The sequence below is a fragment of the Phyllostomus hastatus genome, unplaced genomic scaffold (assembly GCF_019186645.2).
Source record: "Phyllostomus hastatus isolate PE091 unplaced genomic scaffold, TTU_PhHast_1.1 phas_scaffold_585, whole genome shotgun sequence".
Classification (NCBI taxonomy): Eukaryota; Metazoa; Chordata; class Mammalia; order Chiroptera; family Phyllostomidae; genus Phyllostomus; species Phyllostomus hastatus.
This window is the reverse complement of record NW_025334037.1, coordinates 29,627,268-29,654,591: the sequence shown is the minus strand read 5'-3', so window position 1 is coordinate 29,654,591 and position 27,324 is coordinate 29,627,268. Positions and strand designations below refer to the sequence as shown.

The window sequence follows — 27,324 nt, the reverse complement described above, 5'->3', positions numbered from 1 at the left end:
AGTCCTTGTATGTGACTTTACATAAGAATTTAGCCTGTCCTACTCACGTTTATCTTCAAACCTGAATAACCATCCATGTTCCCACATTCTTGCAAGAACTTTTAAAAGGTGATTTATTCAATGCAGATTAATGAAGCTGGTGTACAAAAACTTCAGAGAATATTTTTTTCAAGATGTCAATGGCCATTTTATTGCTATTATTCCCATAGTCAAGATCGACATTTGCATTTGTGTTTGTTAGGCATCAGATAAAACAAGTTTTTTTCAACACTGCCATCCTCACTCAACCCTTAAGCACATGTCCCCTGATAATTATGCTTATTTCATGGGGTGATCAGTAAACATGAGAAGTGAACAATCAATCCAGTAGTTACCAGGGTTTTAGGAGAAAGGGCAAGGTCAGAGTGCACAACAGAAGAAAAGAGAATAGAAGACATTACGAGGACACCGAGGTAACAGCCACCTCTGAAAATACTGATACAGAACTATACAAAGCTCTGTGGATCCTCCTGCGACCTTCTGAAGTTGGTATTGTTACTGTCTCCATTTGTAAAAATGGAAATTGGGACCCAAACAGATGAAATGGTCCATGAATGGTTAATTAGGCAGGACATCTCATCCTGCTCTTCTAAATTCATTTTGCACAAAGGGGCTCCCTCTAGATAAAAACAGTAAAGCAGAGGGGACGAATGGGGCGGCAGGCCCTGCTCAGCAGCAAAAGGGATCAGTGCCAAAGCTCGTTCTCCCTGGCTCCGTTCTTCATCATCCCAGCCACCACCAATCCTTGACCTTCAAAAAGTCCTCCCCTCCCCCGCCCCCCCCCTCCGGCCGCCGTACTACTCGGAGTCCATTCATTCAATCCTGTCAACAAGTCCTGAAAGGGAAGAGCCCTGAAGGCAGATTTAGGGAACCTGGATTCTAGTCCCTATTCTGTTCTGGACTTATTCTATGACTTTAAGTAAACCCTTTAACCTCTCCACGTTTATTAATTCATCTGCTTGCTGAGAGAACAGGAAATGAAGGAATGAGGGTTAAGTGTCTTGAATATCATAAAAGAGACAGTTAATTTCATCAAGCACTCTGTTAGCTGCCATAAAGCCACTAGCTAGTGCTATTCTCCATTGTATGGGTGAGCTAATTGAATACTCCATCATTCACAGGCTCTCACATGTTTCCTGAATGAGCTTTTAATTATCACACTATGAGCCTCCTGCATTGTGACCCCCCTGGAGGGTAAATTACATCTTATTTTTATTTGTATCCTACTACCTCATTTATTGCAAACACTCAATAAATATTTAATGAATGAAGGATTGAGGAAAGCTATGGGAGTATTATTATGAAAAGAGCTAGGAGGCAGAAAAAAAATTCATAGACACAGACAACAGTATGGCAGTTGCCAGAGAGAAGGGGGTGGGAGTAGTAAAGGTTTACAGAGGTGCTCAAAATGCACAGTGACGGAAAAGGATTTGACTTTGGATGGTGGGCACACAATGCACTAGATAGACGAAGTATCATAGAAATGTACACTTGAAACCTATATCAACTTATTAACCAATGTCACCCCAATAAATTTAATTTGTAAAAAAGAGCTAAGAAGAGAGTCGTCGTTACAAACATCAAACTGCAGATACAAAGCCTGTGTTGGATGCTACAGAGTGGGAAGTCTCCCATGCTCCAGGCTGGGTGCGATTCCCTAGGGTGTCACTTCTCTTCCAAACTCCCTTTGATCCTAAACACTTTCCTCATGGCATTTTTTACCTCATTGTTCCTCAGGGTGTAGATCAGAGGGTTCAGCAAAGGTGGCATGACAATGTTAAAGAGGATGACAAGTTTATCAACAGCCAGGGTGGTAGAGGGACGAATGTACATGAACATGGGGGGCACAAGGACCAGAAAGACAGTAGTGATGTGTGAGCCGCATGTGGACAGAGCTTTGCGGCGGCCCTCGGATGACCAGCTTCTCATGTTCAGTAAGATGACCACATAGGACGCAATAAGGATAATGAAGGACACTAAAGAGATCATGCCACTGTTGGCCACCACGATGAGCCCCACGACAGAGGTGTCTTCACAGGCCAGCTTCAGCAGGGGATGAACATCACAGAAAAAGTTGTCGATCTCATTGGGCCCACAAAAGGGCAGCTGCACTGTCAGGAGGGTCTGCAGGATGGAATGCAAGAAGCCAGCCACCCAGGAGGCCCCCGCCATCAGGCCACACTTCTGTCGATCCATGATGGCTGTGTAGTGCAGGGGCCTAAAGATAGCCACATAACGGTCATAAGCCATGGCTATGAGAAGGAAGATCTCAGTGCCGCCAAAGAAGTGGGAAGAAAAGAGCTGGGTTATGCAGCCATTGAAGGAGATGGTCTTGCGCTCCACAAAAGTGTTAGCAATCATCTTGGGTATGGTAGCGGATGGATAGCACATGTCAGCGAAAGACAAATGGCTGAGGAAGAAGTACATAGGAGCATGCAGGGTCTTGCTGGCACTGATGGTGATGATGACCATAAGGTTCCCCAGGAGAGTGAACACATGGAAGAGGGAGAAGACCACGAAGCACACGTGCTGTAATTCTCTGCTCTGGAAAAGGCTGAACAACACAAACTCAGTCACGTTCTTGGTACCCATGGATTCTCTGCCTGAACACCAGCAAAGTGGTTAGCTCTGCAAGCACAAAAATTATGTGATATAAGAAAATATCCCAAAACCAAGGATTCAGAAAACTGTACTCAGATCTAATAATGATCCTAATACCCAGTTTCAACTGGGGAGAGGTGTTCCCCCATGCCTACAAGCAATTCTCCGATACCAGCTGCGAGTCCTAAATTCAACTCACTTTCTGACACTACCTCCACACACACATTACAGAACCCTGCCAATGGTGCTCTGTAACAGCCAGGGGGTTTGATTGCCCACCCCCAGGAAGCATAACTTCCAAGGCAAGAGTTTGGTGAAAAAGGAAAGGGGTTGTTTATTTAAAAGCTATATCATAAACAAAGCAACAAACAACAAGTGTTGGAGAGGTTGTGGAGAAAAGGGAACCCTAGTGCACTTTTGGTGGATTGCAAACAGGCACAACCACTATGGAAAACAGTATGGAATTTTCTCAGAAGACTAAAAATAGATCTTCCTTTTGACCCAGCAGTTCTACTGGTAGAATTATACCCTAAGGACCCTGGAACACCAATCCAAAAGAATCTATGCACCCCAATGTTCATAGCAGCACAATTTACAATAGCCAAGTGCTGGGAGCAACCTAGGTGCCCATCAGTAAATGAATGGATCAGAAAACTATGGTACATTTAAACAATAGAATTCTATGCAGCAGAAAGAAAGAAGCTCCTACCCTTTGCAACAGCACGGATGGAACTGGAAAGCATTATGCTAAGCGAAATAAGCCAGGCGGTGAAAAACAAATACCATATGATCTCGCCTTTAACAGGAACCTAATCAACAAAACAAACAAGCAAGCAAAATACAACCAAAGACACTGAAATTGAGAACAGGCTGACAGGGACCAGAGGGGAAAGGAGAGGGAATTTCAGGGGAAAGGGGGAAGGGTATGCAGGAACAAGTATAAGGGACACATGGACAATAACAAGGGGGGAGTTGGAAGTGGGAGGGAGGTGGGGAGGGGCTGGGGGTGGGCTAGGATGGGGGTAAAAGGCAGAAAACTGTACTTGAACAACAATTAAAATAAAATTTAAAAAAGAAAAAGAAAAGCTATACAGGCTTAGAATAATGGCAGAAGTCTGCTATTAAGTCCCACTTCCTTTAAAAACACCCAAAAACACATAGTCCTGCCTCCCTTTGCCAAACCAGGCCAGCTTCAGAATACGCCAGTCAGAGGTACCATCTTTCAGAAAAGCAGAAGTCTGCAGCTTAGCATTTCCAGTCACAGTTCAGCTTCAAGCATTTCTCACAAGTGTGGGTGGCTAGGCGGGTCCCACACAACACCATCAGCTCTGCTGCCATCCTCTCCAGGCAGACTTCCAGGCAGACCTCCCAACCTCGTGGCTTTTTCTCTGACCTTAGGCTGCCCTAATTTAAATGCTTTGCTTTAAACTTCCTTTGCAATCTCATATCTGGCCCTTCCTATAGTACATTAGTGTCCACCATTTTCCCAGTGTCAGTTTCCCAGTGTCTTTGACTCCCTTTCAGCTGCCATCTTTAATCAGGGCAAAACTTCCCAGTGACACACAGGCACCCGGGGTGGGCATCCACCCCCCTGGCTATATCACAAGTCACTGCACATTCTCACAGTCAGTGCACAGTTCTTCAGCTTCCAAAAATCTTCCCTTCAGGACAGCACGGCTATTACCTTGCATTCGTTATGCAGCGTATCTTAAACACAGTACTATCCACTCTCCCTACATCCGATCCTGTGGCAGGATTGTGGGGGTGTTGCTCTATTATCAGGGATCTGTGCTCTGTACCCCGTTACACACACACATTTCAAATGTTAATTGCAAGCCCAGGTTATCACCTGTGTACTTCTGACCCAATTGCTACAGATTGGAGCTCCAGTGACTCCCTCCTCGGGCTCCATTAATTTGCTAATCCCTTTTACCTGTTGCAATAGTGTGCTCCTACCCTCTCCCCTTGTGATGTTCGTTTGCTACACCCTCCTACTTTCTCTAGACTCCCATTACTGAAAAACTTCCGAGAGATTAACACTGTTTGAAAATGCCCAAACACGCAGCATGGCACCACGAAAAGGGCATTGGTCTGGAAACCAAAAGGGCATTGGTCTGGAAACCAAAAGTTGGATTTTAGCCCCAACTTTGTCACTGGTAACTAAGTGACCTCAAACAACACCCTCTCTCTGTGTGGTGCCCTATTTCCCCATCTCTATAAAACGACAGCTGGACTAAGTGCTGGATTCTAGGCTGGAAAAGTAGAAATACAAAAGTAAATTTCACTGATAATGATAATCAATACTTGAAGAATTTTTAAATAATAAGAAAGCAGCTGAGTAGTTTTACATCATTACTAATCCCTCTCTCCACTTTGCCTGAGGACTGGGGAGGCTGAGGTTCGTATTACCTTTATCATCCCTCCCCCTGAATTTGTTCTCTCAACAGCTTTCAGATACCTTCCCTGTCTTGAGAGTGAAATGAAATTTGTAGTGCAACTTGGGAACATTTCTACCTTAACAGATTAAAATGTAAATAAGTCTTTCAAGAGTCTTTCAAGCTGCCTAAATTCACATATATGCAACAATGCCTTGCCAGGGGGACCTGGGCTTTAGGGAAAGGGTACCATGGCCATACTTCAGTGACATACACCCTGGAACTGCTAATTTTCAAAAAGTTAATGTGGTGTCGATGCCCACAACAGGACGGTCCAGGGGAAAGGCCCGGGGAACTCAGCAGCCCCCAGCCATGATCTGGGCATTCACACACAAGCCTCTAAGTAATAAAATGTGTGGAAACACTCTCCGAGCTTGAATAGCATCACTAGTAGCAGGAAGAGTGACCATAGCACGGCATTTACTCACCTTCATTGAGCGATGCTGTATGTCAGGCCCTGCAGAGAGCACTTGAAATGCATCATCTCACTTAAGCCACCGAACAGCACTCTGAAGGGGCTCGCATGACCGTTCCTATTTTTCAGTTGAGAAGAAATGGGGATTAGGACAAAATGAGTGACTTGGCCAAGTTCTCACACCAGTAAGGGTTAGAACAAGAAACACCACCCAGCGTACCTGTCTTCCAAGCTGCCTTCTTAGTCACTAAGCAACTCTCCTGACTAGGGAAGTGTGAGTGTCTGATCACCCAGAAGGACATGGTCCCCTCAGCTAACCTGTGACCAAGATAATGACTGAAGGAGGATTGTAGTGATGCCATGGGAATCCGAGAAAAAAAAAATTACACATACGGAGTGGGCAAAAGGAGATTTACAGGTTTTCGTGTGGAAAATAATACAATAATTAATAGATAATAATATAAGAATAAACTCTGTTTCACATACTCACAACTGTAACCCCATATATCAACTCACACTTGAGGCGTTGGAGGCAGAACCTGAGAATACTCAGATACTGTCCGGCAGGACTTGCATCTGGGCACGGAGCCCAGCACAGAGAGAATGCAAGCAAGCAAGGACATCTGTTTTCCATAAGGGTCCCTGATTGCTACAGGCTTATTCTAGGCAGAGAGTTCTCAGAAGACCAAAACTATAAGGGCATTCACCTTAGCGAGCTCCAAGCTCCCCAGCTGAGCAGCGGAAGGCAGGGAGTCTGGCCGGAGGACAGAAGAGTCGCAGTAAACTTTTAAGCACAGAGGGTTCAGGGGAGCTCATGTGAATGCACCCCAGCCAAGGTCGTCACCAAACGTGAAAACCATAGCACATTGGAAGCCATAGCACATTCATAGTTCACAAAAGTTCTGTGAGTGTAGCTAATTAGACCCCAGAGACATCACGTCCCAATTAAAGGAGTGGGCCACCGAGACAGCCATACCCTCTTGTCACATTAACTTATTGCTTCAGACAAACTAGAGGACAAAGAAGCTTCTGTGTTTACCCCGTCTTTGGGTTTCTATGCTGAATCATCCCAAACTCATTCAGTCAACAATAGTTACCAAGCAGCTACTATATAAAAGGCATAATTTTATGCCATCTATTGCGGGGGGAGGGGAGTTGGTGTCAAATATGTTACTTTTTTAAGTAGCAGAGACAAGTTTGAGCTAAACTAGCACTTCAACTACCACCCTATGTTAACATAGCACTTCGAAAAGTGTTTCCACCTGTGAGGACGGAACGCAGACGAGGCGGTATGGCATGGCGTTTAAAAACACGTGTGAGGCAGTGAAGCTCGCTTGGACAAAGCTTAACTTTGCCGCCTGGAGGATACACAACCTTTAACAAATAGCTTAACATCTTGGGATACCATTTTCTCATCTGCGATTTTTTTCTTTCTCAGGTTTAAAGAAATCAATATGCAATTTCACAATAATAGTTGGAAGTGTTACCTCCACCACCATGCCCAGCAAGTGAGGGTATGATTAGGTTTTAAAAATCAATAAAAACAGATCTGATCTGCACTGCACTTTAAAACTAAAGAACATTCCTTCAAGCGTACATGCTACATTCATTTCACCAAGATAGACCTTATGTTTCGGTAAATGTAAAAAGAATGACATTATCCATAATGAATTAAATTAGATATCAATAACAATAAGATACCAAGGCAAAACCCCAAATATTTGGAAAATAAACAACACACTTGTAAATAAGGCATTGGTCAAAGAAAAAAATCATTTTTAAACATCAGAGCACATTTTAACTGAATAATAATAATAAAAATACATGTGAAATTTTATGTGATGCTGTGTAAGCATTGTTTAAAGAAACTACAGTTTTAAATTATATTGGAAATCAAGAAAGTTCTAAAGTCTACGAACTAAATTTTCACCTTAAGAGATAAAAATAAAAGAGCAAATTTAAATACAAAGTAGAAGGAAAGACACAAGAAAAAATAACAGAAATTAATCAATCCCACGGAAAACAAAAACAGAAAAACTTGGACTAAAGCCAGGCTTTTATGAGACAACCTCAAATTTTAGTATCAATGTCAGTTGTGGGTCTAAAATTATCAAATTCTACAACTTAGGTGAAAAATGTAAAGTCCTAGAAAAAAATACAACTTACATAAGTGACCCAAAATGAAACAGAAAGTCTGAACAGCCCTGTCTTTGTTAAACAAATTGAATGTATAGTTTACAAACATTACACACACCAAAGCCCTCAAGCCCAGATGGTTTCGTTGGTTTCATCAAGCACTTAAAGAAGAAATAACACCAAACTGACACATTTTCAAAAATGGAAGACAGAACTTCCCAACTTATTTATAAAACCAGCGTAACTGCCACCACACCCCGACCAACAAAAAAAAAATCCTTTAAAAAAAGAAAACCACAAACACTCTTCATGAACATAGATGCAGAAATCCTTAATAAAATGTCTAAATCAAATGCAGCAATGTGCACAAAGGATAATATATATGATGGAGCAGGTCTATCCCAGCAATGCAATGTGGTTTCAACATTGAAAAAACAGATGATTCACAACGATGGGCAGAGAGCCGTCCTGAGCTCGCCTCCTCTCATGGACACACTGAACCAACAGCTACACATGGAACACTTTCCTCTAAAAAAGACCTGAAAACTAACCAAGCAGCTCCTTCACATCAAGCAAACAAGAAGAAGGCCACGTGGAAACATACAGAAAAGTGACACAATCACGACATACACCCCACTCCAGACCCACATGATTGGTGAGGAACTCACACACCTAGAGCTTCTCCAAGGAGGAGAGGGCTTGTATCCCGCATGGGGCACCCCAACATTGAAGACCTGCACCTGCCCCCAAAACACCTGCTTTGAAAACCAACGGGACTCGCATCCACGAGACCCAAAATGCTGAGCAAACTGAGAAAGAGCTCTTCCAGAGCTCGCATGCAGACTCACCGCCCCAGGGCCCCCATGTTAGAGAGGAGCACAGACTTGACCTCAAAGAGATTCATTTACTAACATCCAAGCACCTGTGGAGGGGGCAGGGCCTCCTGGGAGTCACTGCAGGTACCCAGGCTGCTGGGGGACATTCTCACACTCCCCCTCTGTCCCACTCCGCAACACGGGGATGGGGCCATGGAGAGTCGCACACTTCCAGGGCCTGTGTTACCCATTTTGTAGCTACCACTCAGGGGACACTGCTTACTCAGGTTTTATATTGAATAAAAGACGGATTATCAAGTGACTTTCAGGTGCACTAAAGATCTTTAAAGAGCAGTCTATGCTAAAGGAAGATGTGAGTTGGATTCCCTGATGGAGCAAGTGCTGGGGGAGAAAAAGAGCCTGCCTTCCAGAGTTCATGGTGAGATCAAATCCCCTCTCTACCTACCTGCTCTTTGATTTTAGGCAAAATTGTCTGAGTCTTAGCTGCAACCCACGTAAAATAGGGGTCATCATAAGTCCCAAGTGCCCATATGACATTAATTCCCTGTCTATGACAGCTATGACTGTGCCAGGTCTAACACTGTGAACAATTCACCAGAGCACGTTTTCACACACAAGGACACCACCGTTTCCAGAGGATACACCATGATAACCACGTATATTAGTCATTTCATTGCAACACCTGACTTCTCACGCTTTTCCAAGAGAAGCCATATCTCTATCTGATGTCTCTGCTTCCCAGATACGTCACTGTATATGGATGCGGAGCAAAGACAAGAAGTGAGGGACCCACAAAGGAGTCTCTGGACATGACTTCTCAGACTGGTAAAAAGCTCAACACCTAGAATCCTCAGAATAATTTAGGAATAATACAACTTTCACCCAGTTCTCTTGGCATTAACCACACACATGAACGATCAAAGCACAGAACTTCTACTGCTATTCAAGTCACACATATTTTTAAATTATGAAGAAGACTGAATGCTCCAAGTCTCTTGGCACATTCTGCGGTTGTAATAGAAAGATGCTATGGTTGCATCATCTAAGAGGTGAGGCAATTGCAGATGGGGCTGAGTCCACATTGCATGTGCAAGGGAGTTCACCCCAATTAGACAGGACACTTTTTCTGAAGCCCTTACTCTCGTTAAAGAAGTTCTTGCCCTGACTCTCTGGGCTTAAACTTCAGAAAAGGGCTTGGCTCTTCTTTCCCTTCTCAGAATGGAGGTCATTTCTTGAGGTCTGACACGTCATACCAAGCCACACCTGTATATAACTAATCAAGAAAGAAGTGTAAGCATAGAATATTATAGTGGTTTTTAAACATGTTTTTCAGGATTTAAATACCTCTTATCAATGTAAATCTATATAAAGAAGATTTTCAAAAAGAGATAATCAGTTGTTTTGATTGAAGTCCCGCAGGTGCCTGATTGGCTGCCTCCTATCCTCTCCTGCTGCCCCTGCTCCAGTCCCTGAGACACCTGAAGAATTCTGAACTCTAAATCACAGTTCATACACCACTGATCTAGAAAACACATCAAGGACTTTGGAACAGTCTTTGATCTGCAGTTTTCTCAGCTACAAAGTGAGCATTATCCCATCTACAGGGGAGCACTGTCCTGAGATTTAATTTTAGGAAATTTACTGGCAGATGGTTCATTTATATTTGTCTTTTTCCTCCTACTTCCCATTTTCTGGTATGAATGATATTCTCAAGAATGCTGCCATTTTCCACATTACGTCACTAGGGGAAAAAAATCTCCTCTGGGCCAACACATTGAGTTTTGGTTCCATGCATTAGGCATCTCTCGCAGGCAATGCCCAGGCTGACCTATGTAAGAGAAGGCTGAGCGCACAGAAACAGCATACCTTCCTGCTTTCCTGTCCTCCAGTTGCAGATCTGGCATCTCGGGCCCTAGTTTTCTGTGGACCCAGGAACACTTGGGAACACCCACGAGGAGTTCATGCTATGTATTTTTTAAACTTTTTACTCACTTTGAAGTAATTTCAGAGGGAAATATCTGAAAATAGGGAAATTATCAAGCCTCGAATTTAGAATTCAGAGACTCAGATGTGTTTATGTTCTGGAGGATCTTCACGGAAAAGCAGAGGAAAGTACAGAGAAAGCAGGGGCTTAGAAATCAGGCACATGTAGATTTGAACTCAGGCCCTGTAAGTTAATATGAGACCTCGATCAAGACACTGACCTTCCGAAGATTTGGTCTCCTCATCTGTTAAACAGGGTCCTCATACCCACTTCACCAGACTGTTTTAGGATCAAACTATATAAAATATATGAAATCTCTTGATTAATAGTAAAATAAACACACACATACATGTTCCTTATTTATTTATAAATATTATTCTCAGGAACACTATCAAGAATGATTACTGGTTTGTATTCAGTACATTACCTAATAGTTGAGGTGAAAATAGAGACATAACACCAGCTTACATCTGAAGCAATAATGACTTCTAGAAATTGAATTGACCCAATATTTATTGAGTTTTACTATATGTCACTCAGAACCAGATACAAAGAACAGTCTGATTCAGGCCATAATCTCAAAAGACTGACAGTCTAATGGAGGGTAAAAATAAGCACTACAATATAGATAGTATAGACCTTAAAGGATTCCTGCTGTTTTGTTGGAGTTCAAAAAAGGAAAGGGACATATCCAAACAAGACAATCATGGAAGCTTCCTAAGGTCCAGAATTTCAGATGAGCATTAGAAAGCAGATGGGATGTTAACGGGTAGAGATGGGGGTGATGTTTTAGGTGGGAGACACAAGGAGATATTCAAGAAGGACAGTGCTCTACCAGAGTGTCACTGAAAATAAAAATAGAACATAAAGGGAAGGCCATACCTTGGGGGTGGCGTGTGTCCAGTAGGAGTCTGTGGTAGATTCAGAGGGCAACAGGGAGTCATGGAAGATTTTTTGAGGAGGGGAATAGTAAAGTCAGAGAAGTGCTTTCAGGTGATTAATCTGGAAATGTGGGGTAGGGGAGGAACCATCTCCTGAGAGTGAGGGTTAGTGTTGGGGTTAGGGTTGGGGGTTACATTATTATGGCATGTGATGGTAGCTCCATAAAGTAGGACCCAAAAACTGATGATTAAAATACCATAGGACAAGCAGTGAGGACCCAAGAACAGTTGAACCCACACTTGAATCAAACGTAGCTCCAGAATGAGGAACGGAAAGGAGTAGAGCACTGGTGGATGGAGAGCAAGAATTCAATATGGTGGCATGGGAGAGCGGGTTTTCAGTTCTCGGGTGTTTTCTTGGAATGGCTGAGAATCACGAGACACTAAGAGGCTGACCACAGAGGAAACCAATGGACCAAACAACCAGACGTATAGGGAGAAAAAATAGGGGGGAAAGAATGACAGACAGGTGTGAAAGAAGAGACTATTAGACATCAAAATATTGATATTATATGGAAAATAAAACTTGTGCCTACAAAGTGAGTATCATTGGCCAGTACTTTCAAATCACTTAAAATCTTGAAAGCCTGAGTCTAATGCGAGCATGAACCAATGTGAATCTCTTCAAAAGTCGAAATGCCTTCTGTTCTGATGACTAATCCCTCCTAGGTCCACTCGGCCTGCCCAGAACCCACTAGGCACATTCTCAGGGAGTCAAGTCAATAGAATTTCTAAGCATTTGAGAGACTTCCCAGACTCCAAAAGTTCAGGCTTTTCAAACACAAAGGCATATGGCCGTTGCTCCTCTTTGTTCCACCTCGTTCTTCATCATTATTCCCTGAGAGGCTCTGGTTTCTGGAAGAATTCACTGTCTCAAAACCAGCCAATCTTCCTCAAGGTCACTGTCAAATGTGGAAGTGCAGCATTAGAAGACCACTCTGACACTTTGTCCTAGAAATCCCTTCGATCCTGTCTAATCCCGTAAAGATGAGAAGACTGAAACTTAAAGAAAGAAAGTGACTGGCCTGGCCTGGGGCCACTCCCTCAGTTAAAAGTAGAAGCAAACTGGGAATCCTGTGCCCCAATTTTCCATCCTTTGATTCTCCCATTTGCCCTACCTAAGTTATCTATTTCTCTTCCCAAATCACTTTCTGTCCATCAGTCTCCTCATGGCATTCTTCACTTCTGCATTCCTGAAGGAATAGATGATGGGGTTTAAGAGAGGTGTGACCACTGTGTAAAATACGGTGACTATCTTGTCTACAGGGAGGGTGACACAGGGCCTCATGTAGACAAAGGAACAGGGAATGAAGAACAGGCTTAAAACTGCCACGTGAGAGGCGCAGGTGGACAGGGCCTTGCGCCGGCCTTCTGAGGTCTGGCTCCTCAGGGAGCACAGGATGACCACGTAGGAAGCAAGCAGGACCATGAAGCTGATCACTGAAATGGAGCCGCCATTGGTGATGATCAGCACTCCAATGAGGAAGGTGTCGGAGCAGGCCAGCTTCAGCATGGGGTGCACATCACAGAAGTAGTGGTCAAGGACCTTGGGGCCACAGAAGGGCAGCTGGAAAATGAGGAAGGTCTGCCCAACAGAATGCAGCAGCCCCCCGCCCCACGCTGCTCCCACCAGGAGGCCGCACACACGCCGGTTCATGATGCTCGTGTAGTGCAGGGGCTTGCAGATGGCCACGTAGCGATCATAGGCCATCACTGTCAGGAGGAAGATCTCGGTGCCACCAAAGAAATGGAGGAAAAATATCTGGGTGATGCATCCCTTGAGGGAAATGACTGTCCTTTCCATAAAAGAGTCAAGGATGAGCTTGGGGGCTGTGACGGAACAGTAACAGATTTCCACAAAGGACAAGTAGCCGAGGAAGAAATACATCGGGGAGGTGAGCCCTCTGCTGGCCATGATGGTCACCACAATGAAGCCATTGCCCAGCACGATGGCCAAGTACATGAGGAGAAAAATCACAGAAATGACCTTCTGCGTGCCCGGGTTCTGGGAAAATCCCAAGAAAGTGATTTCAGTCACATTGCTCGAAGTGACCATGTTTTAAAGCACAGAAGCTGATGGCCTGGAATGACAGAAATCAAAGAGCTGTCCTTCAATAATCAGAAACATCCTTCTCAAACCTCGACGACAATTGTCATTCTGCTCCCTCTTGAGTCCCACCCTGCCTCGAGCGTCTCCAATACATATTCTCCACCAGATGAGGGACAATATGACAATTACTGGCTGCTCAGTGTTCCTCCGAAAAGATTTGAGAATAAAACTCCCTTGAAGTATTTTTTCTGATCCAGGCATATTTAATCCTCACTACAAACATGCAAGGCATCCTGGCCACCAGGTGCTCAGTGGATTGGATATTGTCCCGAGCACCAAAAGTTGCAGTTAGAGCCCCACTCAGAACAAGTGTGTGAGGTAACCAACAAGCGTTTATCTCTCTCTCTCCCTCTCTCTCCCTCTCTCTCTCCTTCCCCCCCACCCCCCGCTTTCTCTCTCTCAAATCAATAAATATATCCTCTGTGGGGATCAGAGAAAAATGTGTAGCTATTTTATATCTAAGAAAACTGTGACTCAGAAAGATTCGGTCACTAACTCAAAGCCGCGGAGCTCACATCTGAACTGAGGTCTGTATCTTTTAAAATGCAGATGCTTGTGCTTCATCTTCTGCTCCTGAACGGTGCCTTAGCTTGGTTGCATAGTAGAGTTTCAACCCACTCTGGCTTACACCATAATGTGGAACCAGCTGTTTTCACTTTGACTGCCAGAGCTTCTCAACCTCAATTGTTCTGCAACCTGTGGCACTAACCTGGGTCTCCAGCGGGGATGAAGAAGAAGCTGAAAAGGGGAAGGACAGTCCCCGAGCTTCAACCACTGTTCTTGCAGGTGCAGACGGGGAAGAGGACACATGAGTCAGTAGCAGGCTGCCTCTACAGTCCCGGGACCAACAGCTAAGAAATAATGCAAAAGTCATTTAAGTTTCCATTTTACAGAAGCCTATTATTATTCCATGGGGCTGTCACACATGCTCGCTGCAGAGCTTTAGAGCAAGTGCACGCCAGAAGACACCCTGCAGCCGGGGGTCAGGACTGCCTCCTGAAGCAAAAGTAAGTGAAAGAGCCCTCGACGTGCACTGCAGAGGGAGGGGTCCGAGCACAGACTAGGTGAGCAGACATGGAACCTCCATAGTCACAGGCTCGGAGCAGGTACTCTCCTGGGGTGAAACATGCCTGCCAGCAAACCAGCTTGCAGCCTCCTCCCCATGTGACAGGGCAGCTGAGGCACTGTGGCCTGGGGACAGGAACACAGGCCTCAGGGTCAGGAGACCTGGGTTCAATTTTAGTTCTGCCGCTTGGTAGCTAGCTGTGTGACATTCAACTAGCACAGAAACTCCTCCAAGCCTAGAATTTTCATTAAAAAAAAACAGAAATAAAATACCTTTTCCACAGTGCTACTTTGAGATTAAGTTTTAAAACAAACAATGATTGTATAAAAGAATAACTGGTAAGAGCATTGGAGTATAATTGTGCTTTTACTCTGCCTGTGTCCCATTGGGGCAGTGCGACGGGGACTGGCCGGGGTGCTCCTGCTTCGGGAGCAGGCCCGATACCCCCTCTGTGTGGACTTGGGGCACCCTCGGGTTCCCATCTGAGCCTCTTACCCCAAGGCTGTGGACCAGTGGCCTCTGTGATACATCACAACCGAATGTGCTAAGTGACTTGCTAAGCCAGTCACATAAAGAAAAACACTGTCTGAGTCCACAATATCCGCAGATGGTTGGGACACAGTAGAATGCAGTTGCCAGGGGCCGGGGAGGGAGCACATGGAGTCCGTGTGCGAGGGAGCACAGCTTCCCTTCAGGACAACGCACGTCCTTGAGGTGGATGCTGGTGACAGTTGCACCACCACCTGATGTACTTTAATACACTGAACTGTTTGTACAAAAACAGCTGAGGGGGTAAATTTGATGTTATGTGTATTTTATCACAATTAAACACACAAACAAATGCAAATGACTCCTGTTTCCCTTCTCCAGACCCCCTTGCAAGGACAATGTCAGATTTGTCTTTCCCCCTCCACCTCCCGCTTTAGTTTCTTTCTTATGCCTATCAGGGGGCCTGGTTAGTTTCAAAAGATGCAGAATAATTGAGAATGAGAAACTCTGGCACATGCTATAGAAAGTGAGTTCGATATTAATATGTAAGGCAAGTCAGATATGAAGATATGACACCCTTATTGTGCAGCCAACACACGGCAGCTTCAGGGGTAAGAGATAATGAAAGCATTTGGAAGATACAGGCCTCACATCAGATACGAGCTGTGTGGCCTTTGGAAAGTGACTCAACCTCTCTGAGCACAGAACTATCCTCTCATTGTCGTGTCCTTCCCTCGCCTCCCCACCAGGCTTCACTGTGTCCCCAGCTGATTTGTGCCATGTCCAGTGTTTCCACTCAGGATGTTTTTTGTACAGAGAGCAGGAATCTCATGGCACAAACGGCTCTATTAGTAGGCAAATCACCTCTGTGAAGTTCAGCTTTGAGAGTGAACACTCGCTGCTTCTGTAACTGCCTCTGATTCGGGGTGTCAGTGAGAGTCCCCTCAGAGGCCTAGTAAGAACCACTTTAGGTTTCAGACAGAAATGTAAAATTAAGTTTTTTCTTTCCAAAGTTGTTGAAGGTAGCAGAGTAAGATGTACATACAGTATAATCATCAAATCTCTAAAAAGTTAAAATTTTAAAGTCCATGGAATAGAGGGAAGAAAAAGAAATTGACATCTATTGAAACTCTGAGTAGAAATGGAAAACATTTTAGAGATAATTTCACGAAGAGGTCATCAGACCCCTAAGCCATTGATGGTGGCCATGACTTACTTGTAGAATAACTTTAATCCTGACTTTTTAATTTGGCAGGAAGAGACTCTGAAAGACAAGCACAAGATCTTATGCCTTTTTCCAGGGCTTGTGGTTCAGAAAACTGAAACAGGATGACATATAATAGAAGCTTAAAACAGATTGGCCCCAATATGCAACCTCTGTGAAAATGTTTCAATCTTTACAGTAAATCTGATCCCCGCCTTATGGTTCCTCATGATATTTTCCCCATCACAGAATTCCGTGTCCTGTGGATTTCTGACGAGTAAGACTGGTCTGCCTGGCCTTTTGCAGCATTCCTTTTCTCCTGCTTTTCCCCCAGAGATACCCTGTCACCAGAGGAGTCGGTGCAGGGCCTGTCCTTGCTAGTGTCCCTGACCAAGGAACTGGAAACTGTTAAATCGGGAAGAAGAGGAACCTGGACCGAGAATCCCACAGCTGGTTGGGCTGGAGCCCGGACCAGGATCAGGCCCACGGCCTCGAGTCCTATAGAGTCCTATACACGCCTCCCTGCTCTTGTCTGCAGACTCCTCCCCCTGGTGCTCACCCAGAGCTGGATTCTGGAAGGGACGGGAGGAGCGTGGAGGGGCGTGGAGAGAGAACAGGTACGTGTTTCTAATAAAAAGCAAAGCAACGCTGTAGAGTTAAGATCTAAAAAAAATTCACAGTGAGAAAATGAACCATAATGTGGGCCGACTTCAGTTTTCCACCTCCGGCCCAGGCAGCCTGTGAGGAGCTTAGAGGCCCTGGAGAGGAGAGGGCAGTTTAGCAGGTGGCCAGACTGGGCGGCCAATGAAAGAAGCCTTTGCGAGAGACGCTTGGTGGCAAGATCCGAGCTCCAGCACTCTGTCGCCAGGGGTTAGATTATTCTCCGGCTGATTCACGTGCATTTGTCAGGGCTCTTCAATGAAGAACACATGACCTTTTGGAGGCTTTAGAAGAGTCTCATATTCACTGTCACTCCTTTCAACTGTGGGTGGAGGGGGGGGGGGGGCCCGGGGGTAGGGGAAACTCAGTAGATGTTAATAAGGTTTGATCCCTGATTCCTCTTCCATCTGCTACTGTATTTATTTCAAAATCAAGGTGTCACTGCAAGGGGCCTATAAATATAAGGATTTCACATTTATAAATAAGTAGAAATAAAAATTAAGAGAACAATGTATATGGGGGCTATCTAGTATGAAAACAGCTCTTCAACAAAACAAACAAGCAAGCAAAATATAAGCAGAGACATTGAAATTAAGAACAAACTGACAGTGACCAGAGAGGAGGTGGGAGGGGATAATGGTTGGTGGGGGAGGGGGGGACGGTTTCGAGGAACATGTATAAAGGACACATGCGGCAAAGCCAAAGCGGGGTAGGATCAAGGGTGTGAAGTGGGGATGGCTGATGGGGTTAGGGAGGAGTGGTGGGGGGATGGAAACAACTGTACTTGAACAACAATAAAAAATATGGAAAAAATGGAAAAAAATAGCTTTCTTCTTGAAAATAATTCCAAAGCTTGCCCCTGTAGAACTTCAGTGAATGAACCTACCTTGAATACTGTTTTGTTGCCTTGATTCTTAACTTGCTCTTCTGGATATTTTGTAGTCAGAAAGCTGATTCACTTGCACAAGTCATCCCAGGAAAAGAAAGATTTGTTTCACTAACATGTAAAGATAAAGTAATCAAAGAAATATAAAGAATATGAGGGGGGATCCCAGAAAATAAAATTACCTTCTGGGGGACTACCTCTTAATACAGGCTTCCCCCGCTAGATGAGTGCTCTAGGAACCCATCTGTATCAGCGTACCAGCTGGCATTGTTGTGAGAGGCTGTGTTCGGCTTCAGTGAATTATTTTTGAAGACTCTTTCAATGTCCATTCATTTCATGATGGGTGATCTGTGAGCACACCTGCCCACACCACACTGAGCGTTCAGCAGTTTTTGACCAAAAACAGTATGAGCCCCATGCCCCATCCCCGCTATTTACCCAGTCTTTCCCCCAGCAACTTCTTTAGGTCTCCCCAGATGAAAAAAGTCCTCAAAGAGAAACACTTTGCTCATGTGGGAGAAGGGAAACAAAAAACAGCAGAAGCACCGAAAGGCATCAAAATCGATGAGTTCAAAAACTGCTCCGAGCAGTGGGGAAAAGGTCTCACTATGCATTGCAGCAAATGGAGAGTACTTCGCAGGTGACTGAAGTTTAAGCATGTAAGACTAAATACACAATTTTTTATAAATAAATTCTGTGTTTTGGGGGGTGTCCCCTCATCTGTTAGCATGCACTGATCTAAAACTTGGACATCTTGGTGGACATCTTCAAGGTGGGTCCTCAGCAAAATTTAGGTTTCTGTATAGCCACACCTCCATTCGGACTCCAATGGAGCTAATGCCTTCATTTCTGCCAGAGAAGGTCCAACATGAGACTGTCTTAGCCAGTCCCCATAAAATTTTCAAAAGTATATTTCCGAAAATGCATGGCTCAGCAGTTGACTGAAAACTAGCTTTGCAAGTGACTCCACACGGAGCATGTTCCAAGTGGGTCTGGTAAAAATGGCTGTAACGGCTGCTCTGAGCCAAGCTAAAGAGTGACGACAGCATGGAGAGCACTATGCTAAGTGAAATAAGCCAGGCAGTAAAAGACAAATATTATATGATCTCCCTCCCAGTGGAACCTAGTGAACAAAACAAACCAATGAGTAAAACGGAGCCAGAGACATGGAAATAAGGAACAAACCGGCCCTGGCTAGTGTGGCTCAGTGGTTGAGTGTCAGCCTGTGAATCAAAGGGTCACCAGTTCGATTCCCAGTCAGGGCACATACCTGGGTTGTGGGCCAGGTCCCTAGTAAGGGGTGCGGGAGAGGCAACCACACATTGATGTTTCTCTCCCTCTCTTTCTCCCTCCCTTCCCCTCTCTAAAAAAGAAATGAATAAAATATTTTTTTAAAAAAAGAAGGAATAAACTATGAGTGACCAGAGAGGGACAAGAGAGGACAGAAGAGGAAGGGTCTAGTCAAGGAACATGTATGAAGGACCCACAGACATGGACAACAGGGTGGGGATTGATTGTGGGAGCAGGGAATGGGTAGGGCAGGGGAAAGCAACAGGGGGAAAATTGGGACAACTGTAATTGAACAGCAACAATAAAAAGAAAGAAAGAAAGAAAAAGAGTTACCTTCTCAGCCTATTGTTAAAGTAGGCAGGAGAGAGTTGTCTAGAGCTGCCCCATCAGCTGAACAAGTAAGCAAACCTAGAAAGGCTCCCCACGTATGGAAGTATATGGAAGCCAGAGTAACATCAACCGGCAAAAGGTGCCGGTGTGTGTGAAAAGCCCTGCTTCAGGGTCAGCTCATCCATGGTAAAGCCTCAGCGAATGAACTGACTCAGAATCTGTTCCACACATGAAGGTACCACTAAATTCTGATCTTCCCCTACAGACTCACCAGCTGCCATCCATGCCACCACCTCCATCTGCCAACTCCAGAACTTAATCACTTTTTCACTAAGGCAGTTACAGGGAAACAGAACAGTCCACCCTAAAATCCACTACAGTGAGGGCTGAAGGAAATACTTGCTGGACTGTGGAGCTGGAAGCATCTAAGGTGCATGAGGTGGAAAATTGAGATCAGAGAATTGAATTCCCTGAGCTTTTCTAGCTCTCCCATCTGGGGAGTTTCCGAGAAGAGCAAAAGTCAACCTCCCAGTTGTTTCTTACAGAGGTTAAGGAACCGATCTCTAATGAATCCAATTAAAAAGTCAGGACTTCTACTTGTCCTGGCCCCTAGAGGTTTACTTCTGCATTCTCAAGCAAATGACAGAGAACCCAACTCACATGACCCCTGTGTCGCCACCACAGACTCGCACAGGAGGCTCTCCCTGGCCTGTGTTGACTCGTCCCTTATGGTGAGTTCCATGGGGACTCTAAACAATGGGCCTGGACCACTTCGCACACACACTCTGACATGTCACCTGATCAGAGAGTGTTAGACATGGCAGGGCTTTCAAGGTCATCAGGCCCAACTCATACACTTCGAAGGTGGGAAAACAGCCAAAGAGAAGAATTACTGTGCAGAGTTGCCCCATGGGCCAGTGGCATGGTTAACCCTGCTCTTTCCTGCTTCCTATAACAGGAGTCTTTCAACTACTCATCCCTAACGTTCTGAGCACTTTTCCACAAACTTCCAACACACGGATTCCTGTGCCAGGGCTTCGGAAAGACTGGACTTCCCTACCTGTTAGGCATAGTCTCCTAAGTAGCAACACATCACCTGTGTGTCGAGCAGCGCCCGTCTTCAACTTCTCCAACGTCACACATGCAGTCAAAGAAACACTGTACTGCAGCAACTGGTGCTGCCGTTTAACAGACTGGGTAACTGGGGCTCAGAAAGATGAGCGAATGGTTTACACCTACACAACTGATAAGTTGTCCAGCTGGGCCAAAAGTCTAAATGTAACACTTCCTGCCCAAACAGAATATGTCGCCAGCCTCTGTTGCCCAGTTAGGAAACAAAGAGGCCAACAATAAAACCAGCTAGGCTATGCCTACCATCTTCTTCCGCTCTGTGTAGTAACGCTGCTTCGTCAAAGTCCTGTTCCTTGGGGCCAAATAAATTGTGAAACAATGGCATAAGTGTGGCCTCTTCTTCCTGACCATAATCCTTCTAAAACACCGTGAGAACTCCAACTCCATTTTTAAAATTCCAGGAATTCTCACTACTTAATCCTACGTTAAATCCTTTCAGATATACATCAATAACTCCCAAACTTATTAGTTTCTAATTAAATGGCACTGGCTACTGTCATAAGCACAGCATTTCTCAACTCCTCACTGAAACAGCTCTGGAGAAGGGGAAAAGCTTATTGCATATTGAGCTTTCACTATGTCACTAACAGCTGGTTTATAGGGAGAACCTGGGAAGGACTTCTAGGAGTAATGCAGGCTGAAGGAATAGACTGAAGAAATGCAATGGCCCGTGCATGCATTTCTACTCACCTGAAGGAATACAGGAAGAGAGCACTTCCATTCTGCCTCACACACACACACACATACACACACACGCATGTGTATACACCTCCCACGCACACACATGCACACACACACACATTTGCTTAGAATGGTAATAAAAATAACTAATAGTAGGTTTATTTTAAAATTTTCCAGCTTTATGGATGTATGATTGACAAGTAAAAACAGTATATATTTAAGGTACACATCACATTGTATACATTATAAAATGATTACCACAACTGACATACTCAGACAGAAACTCTGCAGCTGAGGACTGCAGTGAATAAAAATAAAAATGCAATGGAGAAATTCAGCATCAGAACTGATCAATCAGAAAAAAGAATCTGTGAGTAGAAGAAAGGACCTTTGAAATTATCCAGTCAGAGGAGGACTTAGAAAGAATAAAAATGAGTATAGGAAGCCTATGTGAACATTGGGATATCATATAAAGAAATAATTTGTGAATTATTGCAGCCCCAGAAGAAGAAGAGAGGGGAGGGGACAGAAAGCTTATTTTTTTTAATTTAATGTGGTTTTGGGTTTTTTTCTTTTTTTTATTTTAATCATTGTTCAAGTACCATTTTCTCCCTTTTACTCCCAATCCAACCCACCCCCAACCCTCCCCACTTCCCTCCCATTACCACCCTCCCCCTACTTTTTGTCCATGTGTCCTTTAAATTTGTTCCTGTGAACCCTACCCATTGTCCCCTGAAATTCCCTCTTCTCTCCCCTGTGGTCACTGTCAGCCTGTTCTCTATTTCAGTGTCTTTGGTTATATTTTGCTTGTTTCTTTGTTTTGTTGTTTAGGTTCCTATTAAAGGTGAGATCATATGGTCTTTGTCTTTCACTGCCTGGCTTGTTTCGCTTAGCCTAATGCTTTCGAGCTCCATCTAAGCTGTTGCAAAGGGTAGGAGCTCCTTCTTTCTTTCTGCTGCATAGAATTCCATTGTGTAAATGTACCATAGTTTTTTGATCCATTCATTTACCAATGGGCATCTAGGTTGCTTCCAGCACCTAGCTATTATAAATTGTGCTGCTATGAACATCGGGGTGCATAGGTTCTTTTGTATCGGTGTTTTGGTGTTCTTAGGATATAGTCCCAGCAGTGGAATTGCTGGGTCGAAAGGCAGATTCATTTTTAGTTTTCTTAGGAAGTTCCATACTGCTTTCCATAGTGGTTGTACCAGTCTGCAGTCTCACCAACAGTGCACTAGGGTCCCCTTTTCTCCACAGCCTCTCCAACACTTCTTGTTTGTTGCTTTGTTTATGATGGCCATTCTGACTGGTGTGAAGTGGTATCTCATTGTGGTTTTAATTTTCATCTCTCTGATAGCTAGCAATATTGAGCGTTTCATGTATCTTTGGATTTTCTGTATATCCTCATTGGAGAAGTGTCTGTTCAAGTCCTTTGCCCATTTTTTAATTGGGTTGCTTGTCTTCTTAGAGTGGAGTCATGTAAGTTCTTTATATATTTTAGAGATTAAATCCTTGTCTGACGTATAATTGGCAAATATGTTTTCCCATACAGTTGGTTCTCTTTTAATTTTCATACTGTTTTCTTTAGCTGTGCAGAAGCTTTTTATTTTGATGAGGTCCCATTTGTTTATTCTTTCCTTTATGTCCCTTGCTCTAGGGGACATGTCAGTAAAAAAAGTTTCTGTGTGAAATATCTGAGATTTTCCTACCTACGTTCTCCTCTAGGACTTTAATGGTGTCACGTGTTATATTTAAGTCTTTTATCTGCCTTGAATTTATTTTTGTGTAAGGTGTAAGTTGGTGCTCGAGTTTCATTTTTTTGGACGTAGCTGTCCAGTTCTCCCAACACCATTTGTTGAAGAGGCTATTTTTACTCCATTTTATGTTGCTGCTTCCTTTGTGAAATATTAATTGACTGTAGAGACTTGGGTTTATTTCTGGGCTCTTAGTTCTGTTCCATTGGTCCATGTGCCTGTTTTTATGCCAGTACCAGGCTGTTTTGATTACAGTGGCCTTGTAGTAGAGTTTAGTGTCAGGTATTGTGATCCCTCCTACTTTACTCTTCTTTCTCAAAATTGCAGCAGCTATTTGGGGGTCGTTTATGATTCCATATAAATTTTTGAAGTGTTTGTTCTATGTCTGTGAAATAAGCCATTGGTACTTTAATAGGTATTGCATTGAATGTGTAAATTGAAAGCTTATTTTTAAAAGTAATGACTGCATATTTCCCAAATCTGGGGGCATATTTGGACATCCAAGTCCATGAACTTAATAGATCACCCTCAAAATGTCCATACAAATATATCCTCTCCAAAACCATTATAATATAATTGTTTAAAAACAGCCCTGGCTGGCGTAGCTCAGTGGATTGAGTGTGGGCTGCGAACCAAAGTGTCGCAGGTTCAATTCCCAGCCAGGGTACATGCCTGGGTTGCAGGCCATAAGCCCCAGCAACCACACATTGATGTTTCTCTCTCTCTCTCCCTATCTCCCTGCCTTCCACTCTAAAAATAAATAAATAAAATCTTTTAAAAAAAAGAAAATAAATCTCTTTAAAAAAAAAACAAAGAGAAATTTAAAAGCAGCAAAACAAATTCCCTCATACAAGGGACCTCCATAAGGCTATCAGCAGATTTCTCAGAAGAAACCTCCCAGGTGGGATGATCTATTCAAAGTGCTAAAGAAAAAAAATGACTCCAAAAATACTTTACCCAGCAAAGTTGTTCTTTGAAATGAAGCCAAGATAAAGACTTCCCCCAACAAACAAGCCAACAGTGTTCATCGCCACTAGACTGGCCTTACACGGGAGTCAAACTCATTTTCACCGGGGGCCACAGCAGCCTCATGGTTGCTTTCAAAGGGCCAAATGTAACTTTAGGGCTGTATAAATGTAACTACTCCTTAACTAGGGGCAAGGAGCTTGGGGCTGACACCAGGTAGAAACAAGGTGCTGGGCAGGATAAAACAAGGTGGAGGCCAGATTCAGCCCACCTGTGCCTTAGAAGAAACCCTGAGAGAAGTTCTTCAAAGCTAAAATAAAAGGATGCTGATTAGCAGTATAAAGACATGTGATAATAGAATGGTGGTTGCCAGAAGCTGGGGGCTGGGGAAGGTGGGGATGCATTCATCAAAGAGTGCAAACTCCACTTGTGAATGAATCAGTTTGGGGTGATTATAGTTACTGCTACTGCCTCACAGACTTGAAAGTTGCTAAGAGAATAACTCTCCACTAAAGGACGCAAAAGAAGACATCGGCAAATGGAAAGAAAAACCCTAGTTTTGCATGGGGAGGCCCACCATTAAGATGTTGATTCTTTCTAAATACACTTATAAACGTAATGTGGTATCCATCAAAACAAGTTCTTGCAGGGTGGGGGTGCGACAGAACAGGAAGAGAAGTTGGACTAAACCCAAAGTTTCTGTGAGGAAGGAATCCCCAGGAGGCCTTTGAAAAAGAGGAGAATGTGAAGGGACCAGCCCATCCGGAAAAGTTTAAAAACATGACTTAAGGCTAATAAATATTAAAACACCCCACCTCACTCAAAAAAAAATGTAAATGAAACAAGATGTCTATCTAATTTGCAAAATATTTTAACTTTATATTTTGAAATAATTTTGACTTACAAGAAAGTTGCAATAATAACACAAAGAAATCCTATAAATCCTTAATTCAAATTGTCCAAATATTAATGTTTTTCTACATTTTCTTTATCATTCATTCTCTCAATACATAGACAGATAGAATTTTTTCTGAAATGTTTGAAATTTGACGACATAATCCCCATTTCCCTTTAGATACCTCAGTAAGTAATTCCCCACTCCAAGGACGTTCTCTGACATAAACACACTACAATTGTCAAAATCAGAAAATTAACTTGGACACAACTCCATTATTCTCATCTATAGCTCTTCTGCCCACTGATGACCTCCACCTAGTACAGGATTCAGTCAAGGATCACAGGTAGTGTTTGATTATCATCTATCTGTAAAAAAAAAAAATCTTCTATTTCTTTGTGTTGATACTTTTGAAGAAGGCTGTTAGCAACTTTGTACAATGTTCTACCTTTGGGTTTTGCCTGACACTTTCTCATGACCAGCCTCAGGTTAGGTATCTTTGGTGGGAGGGACACATTCACGATCCCCCGTGCCTCTCCCGTCTCAATACTGACGATGTTAAGTTTGAGCAGCTACTGAAGGAAGTGCCTCCCAGGTTTCAATAGTGAGCTACATTTTGGCTTTTGCAATTAATAAGTATCTTGCAGGGAGATACTTTGAGACTATGTAAAATCGTATTTCTTATCCGGAAAAGGCTTAATGATATTGTTCAATTCCATCAAGAGCACTTTCACATGGACAGTTAGTTATTACAATCTCTCTAAGAATCAATTTAACACTATGCATCAAAATTGCTATACCTTGTAACACAGTGAATTTACTATAGCAAATGAGTCTAAGAAAAAATCAGAAGTGTGAAGATTTCTATTCAAGAATACTTCCTGCAATGTTATTTATACTAGTAAAAAAAAATAGAAATGATCTGACAGGAATTGGCTAATTATAGTACATAAATCCCTCAGAGGGAATAGTTCACAAGTGATTACAATAAAGTTTTTGAAGATGAGGACCAGTTAGAATAACTCTAGAATGAACAAGTCCTGTGAACTCCCCTTCATCCCTTCTAAGCCCCCAGGACGAGTGCTAAGACACAACCTCTACTTCCAGTCCTGTCTCATGGTCCTCACCCACAGCCTTTTCATGGCCTTCTTCACTTCAGCGTTTCTCAGGGAGTAGATGAGAGGGTTGAGGAGAGGTGTGATCACTGTGTAGAATATGGCCACCACCTTGTCCACAGGCAGGGTGGCAGAAGGCCTCAGGTAGATGAAGATGCAGGGCCCAAAGAACAAGATCACCACGGTGATGTGTGACGCACAGGTGGAGAGGGCCTTGCGCCGCCCCTCGGAGCTCCGGGTCCTCAGGTGCAGCAGGATGACCACATAGGAGGTCAAGAGGATCAGAAAACAGAACACAGACAGGGTCCCCCCATTAACAACAATCAGCAGGCCAATGAGGAAGGTGTCAGAGCAGGCGAGTTTGAGCAAGGGAAGCAGGTCACAGAAATAGTGGTCGATCACGTTGGGGCCACAGAAAGGCAAGCGGAAGGTGAGCAGGATTTGGGCAAAGGAATGCACAAAGCCCCCCAGCCATGCTATCCCCACCAGGACAGCACACGCCTGCCGGTTCATGATGGTGGTGTAGTTGAGGGGTTTGCAGATGGCCACGTAGCGGTCATAGGCCATCACGGTGAGCAGGAAAATCTCAGTGCCACCAAAGAAGTGGATGAAGAAAAGCTGTGTCATGCAGCCCCACAGGGATATGGCTTTCCTTTCAGCCAGCAAATCTGAGATGAGTTTGGGGGCCGTCGTGGAGGCGTAGCAGATCTCCACGAAGGACAGGTAGCTGAGGAAGAAGTACATGGGGGAACGAAGACTTCTGCTGGCTAAGACAATGAGCACGATGAGGAAATTCCCCAGCACGATTGCTGTGTACAAGAGCAGAAATATCACAAAGCAAACTTTCTGCACGTCCTGATTAGGAGAAAGTCCCAGAAAAATGAATTCAGTCACATTATGTGTGTTAGCCATGAAGTCTCCACCAGGAGGCGGTAATTGGGATGGGTGATCTGAAATGATAGGAAACAAAAGAGTCTTTTGTTAAGTGGGTGAATTATAAAATAATCCCTTGCGTACCTGGAAAGCTTGTGCGCTAATACTGAGAGAGGAGTAGGAGTTCGTTTTGCGTAGAAGAAGGGAAAAGCACTCCACAAAGGCAGAAAAGCATACAAAGCTATGAAATGCATTCCTGTGTGGTTGGAGTAAAGGGAAGAATGACAAAGACAGAGCTGGAAACAGTCTCGTACCTGTTCACAGAGGACCGTTATGATGGACTTTGGGGTTTATCCTGCAGACTCTGGGGAACCATCAGGAATGTTAGTAACTGGAGAGTAGAATCAGCTTGAAAGCAGAGGTCAGGCTAGCAGAAAGAGACACAGGAGGAGAGAAACGCTAGGATGCGAAAGCCTCGCTGGATGTT

The 27,324-nt window shown here is 43.9% G+C and overlaps 3 protein-coding genes across 3 annotated transcripts; all 3 read right to left on the bottom strand.

The window, feature by feature from the left end:
* Window positions 1-1,704: 1,704 nt before the first annotated feature.
* On the bottom strand, window positions 1,705-2,631 carry LOC123809889 (olfactory receptor 4S1). Its single transcript, XM_045825145.1, has one exon. The coding sequence runs from the start codon at window positions 2,629-2,631 to the stop codon at window positions 1,705-1,707; it is 927 nt and encodes a 308-aa protein (XP_045681101.1).
* A 9,900-nt stretch (window positions 2,632-12,531) lies between these two features.
* Window positions 12,532-13,443, bottom strand: LOC123810158 (olfactory receptor 4X1-like). The gene has a single exon (XM_045825649.1). The coding sequence runs from the start codon at window positions 13,441-13,443 to the stop codon at window positions 12,532-12,534; it is 912 nt and encodes a 303-aa protein (XP_045681605.1).
* Window positions 13,444-25,946: 12,503 nt separating this feature from the next.
* LOC123810135 (olfactory receptor 4X2-like) lies at window positions 25,947-26,876 on the bottom strand. Its single transcript, XM_045825616.1, has one exon. It carries the CDS (start codon window positions 26,874-26,876, stop codon window positions 25,947-25,949), a length of 930 nt encoding a protein of 309 aa, XP_045681572.1.
* Window positions 26,877-27,324: the final 448 nt, after the last annotated feature.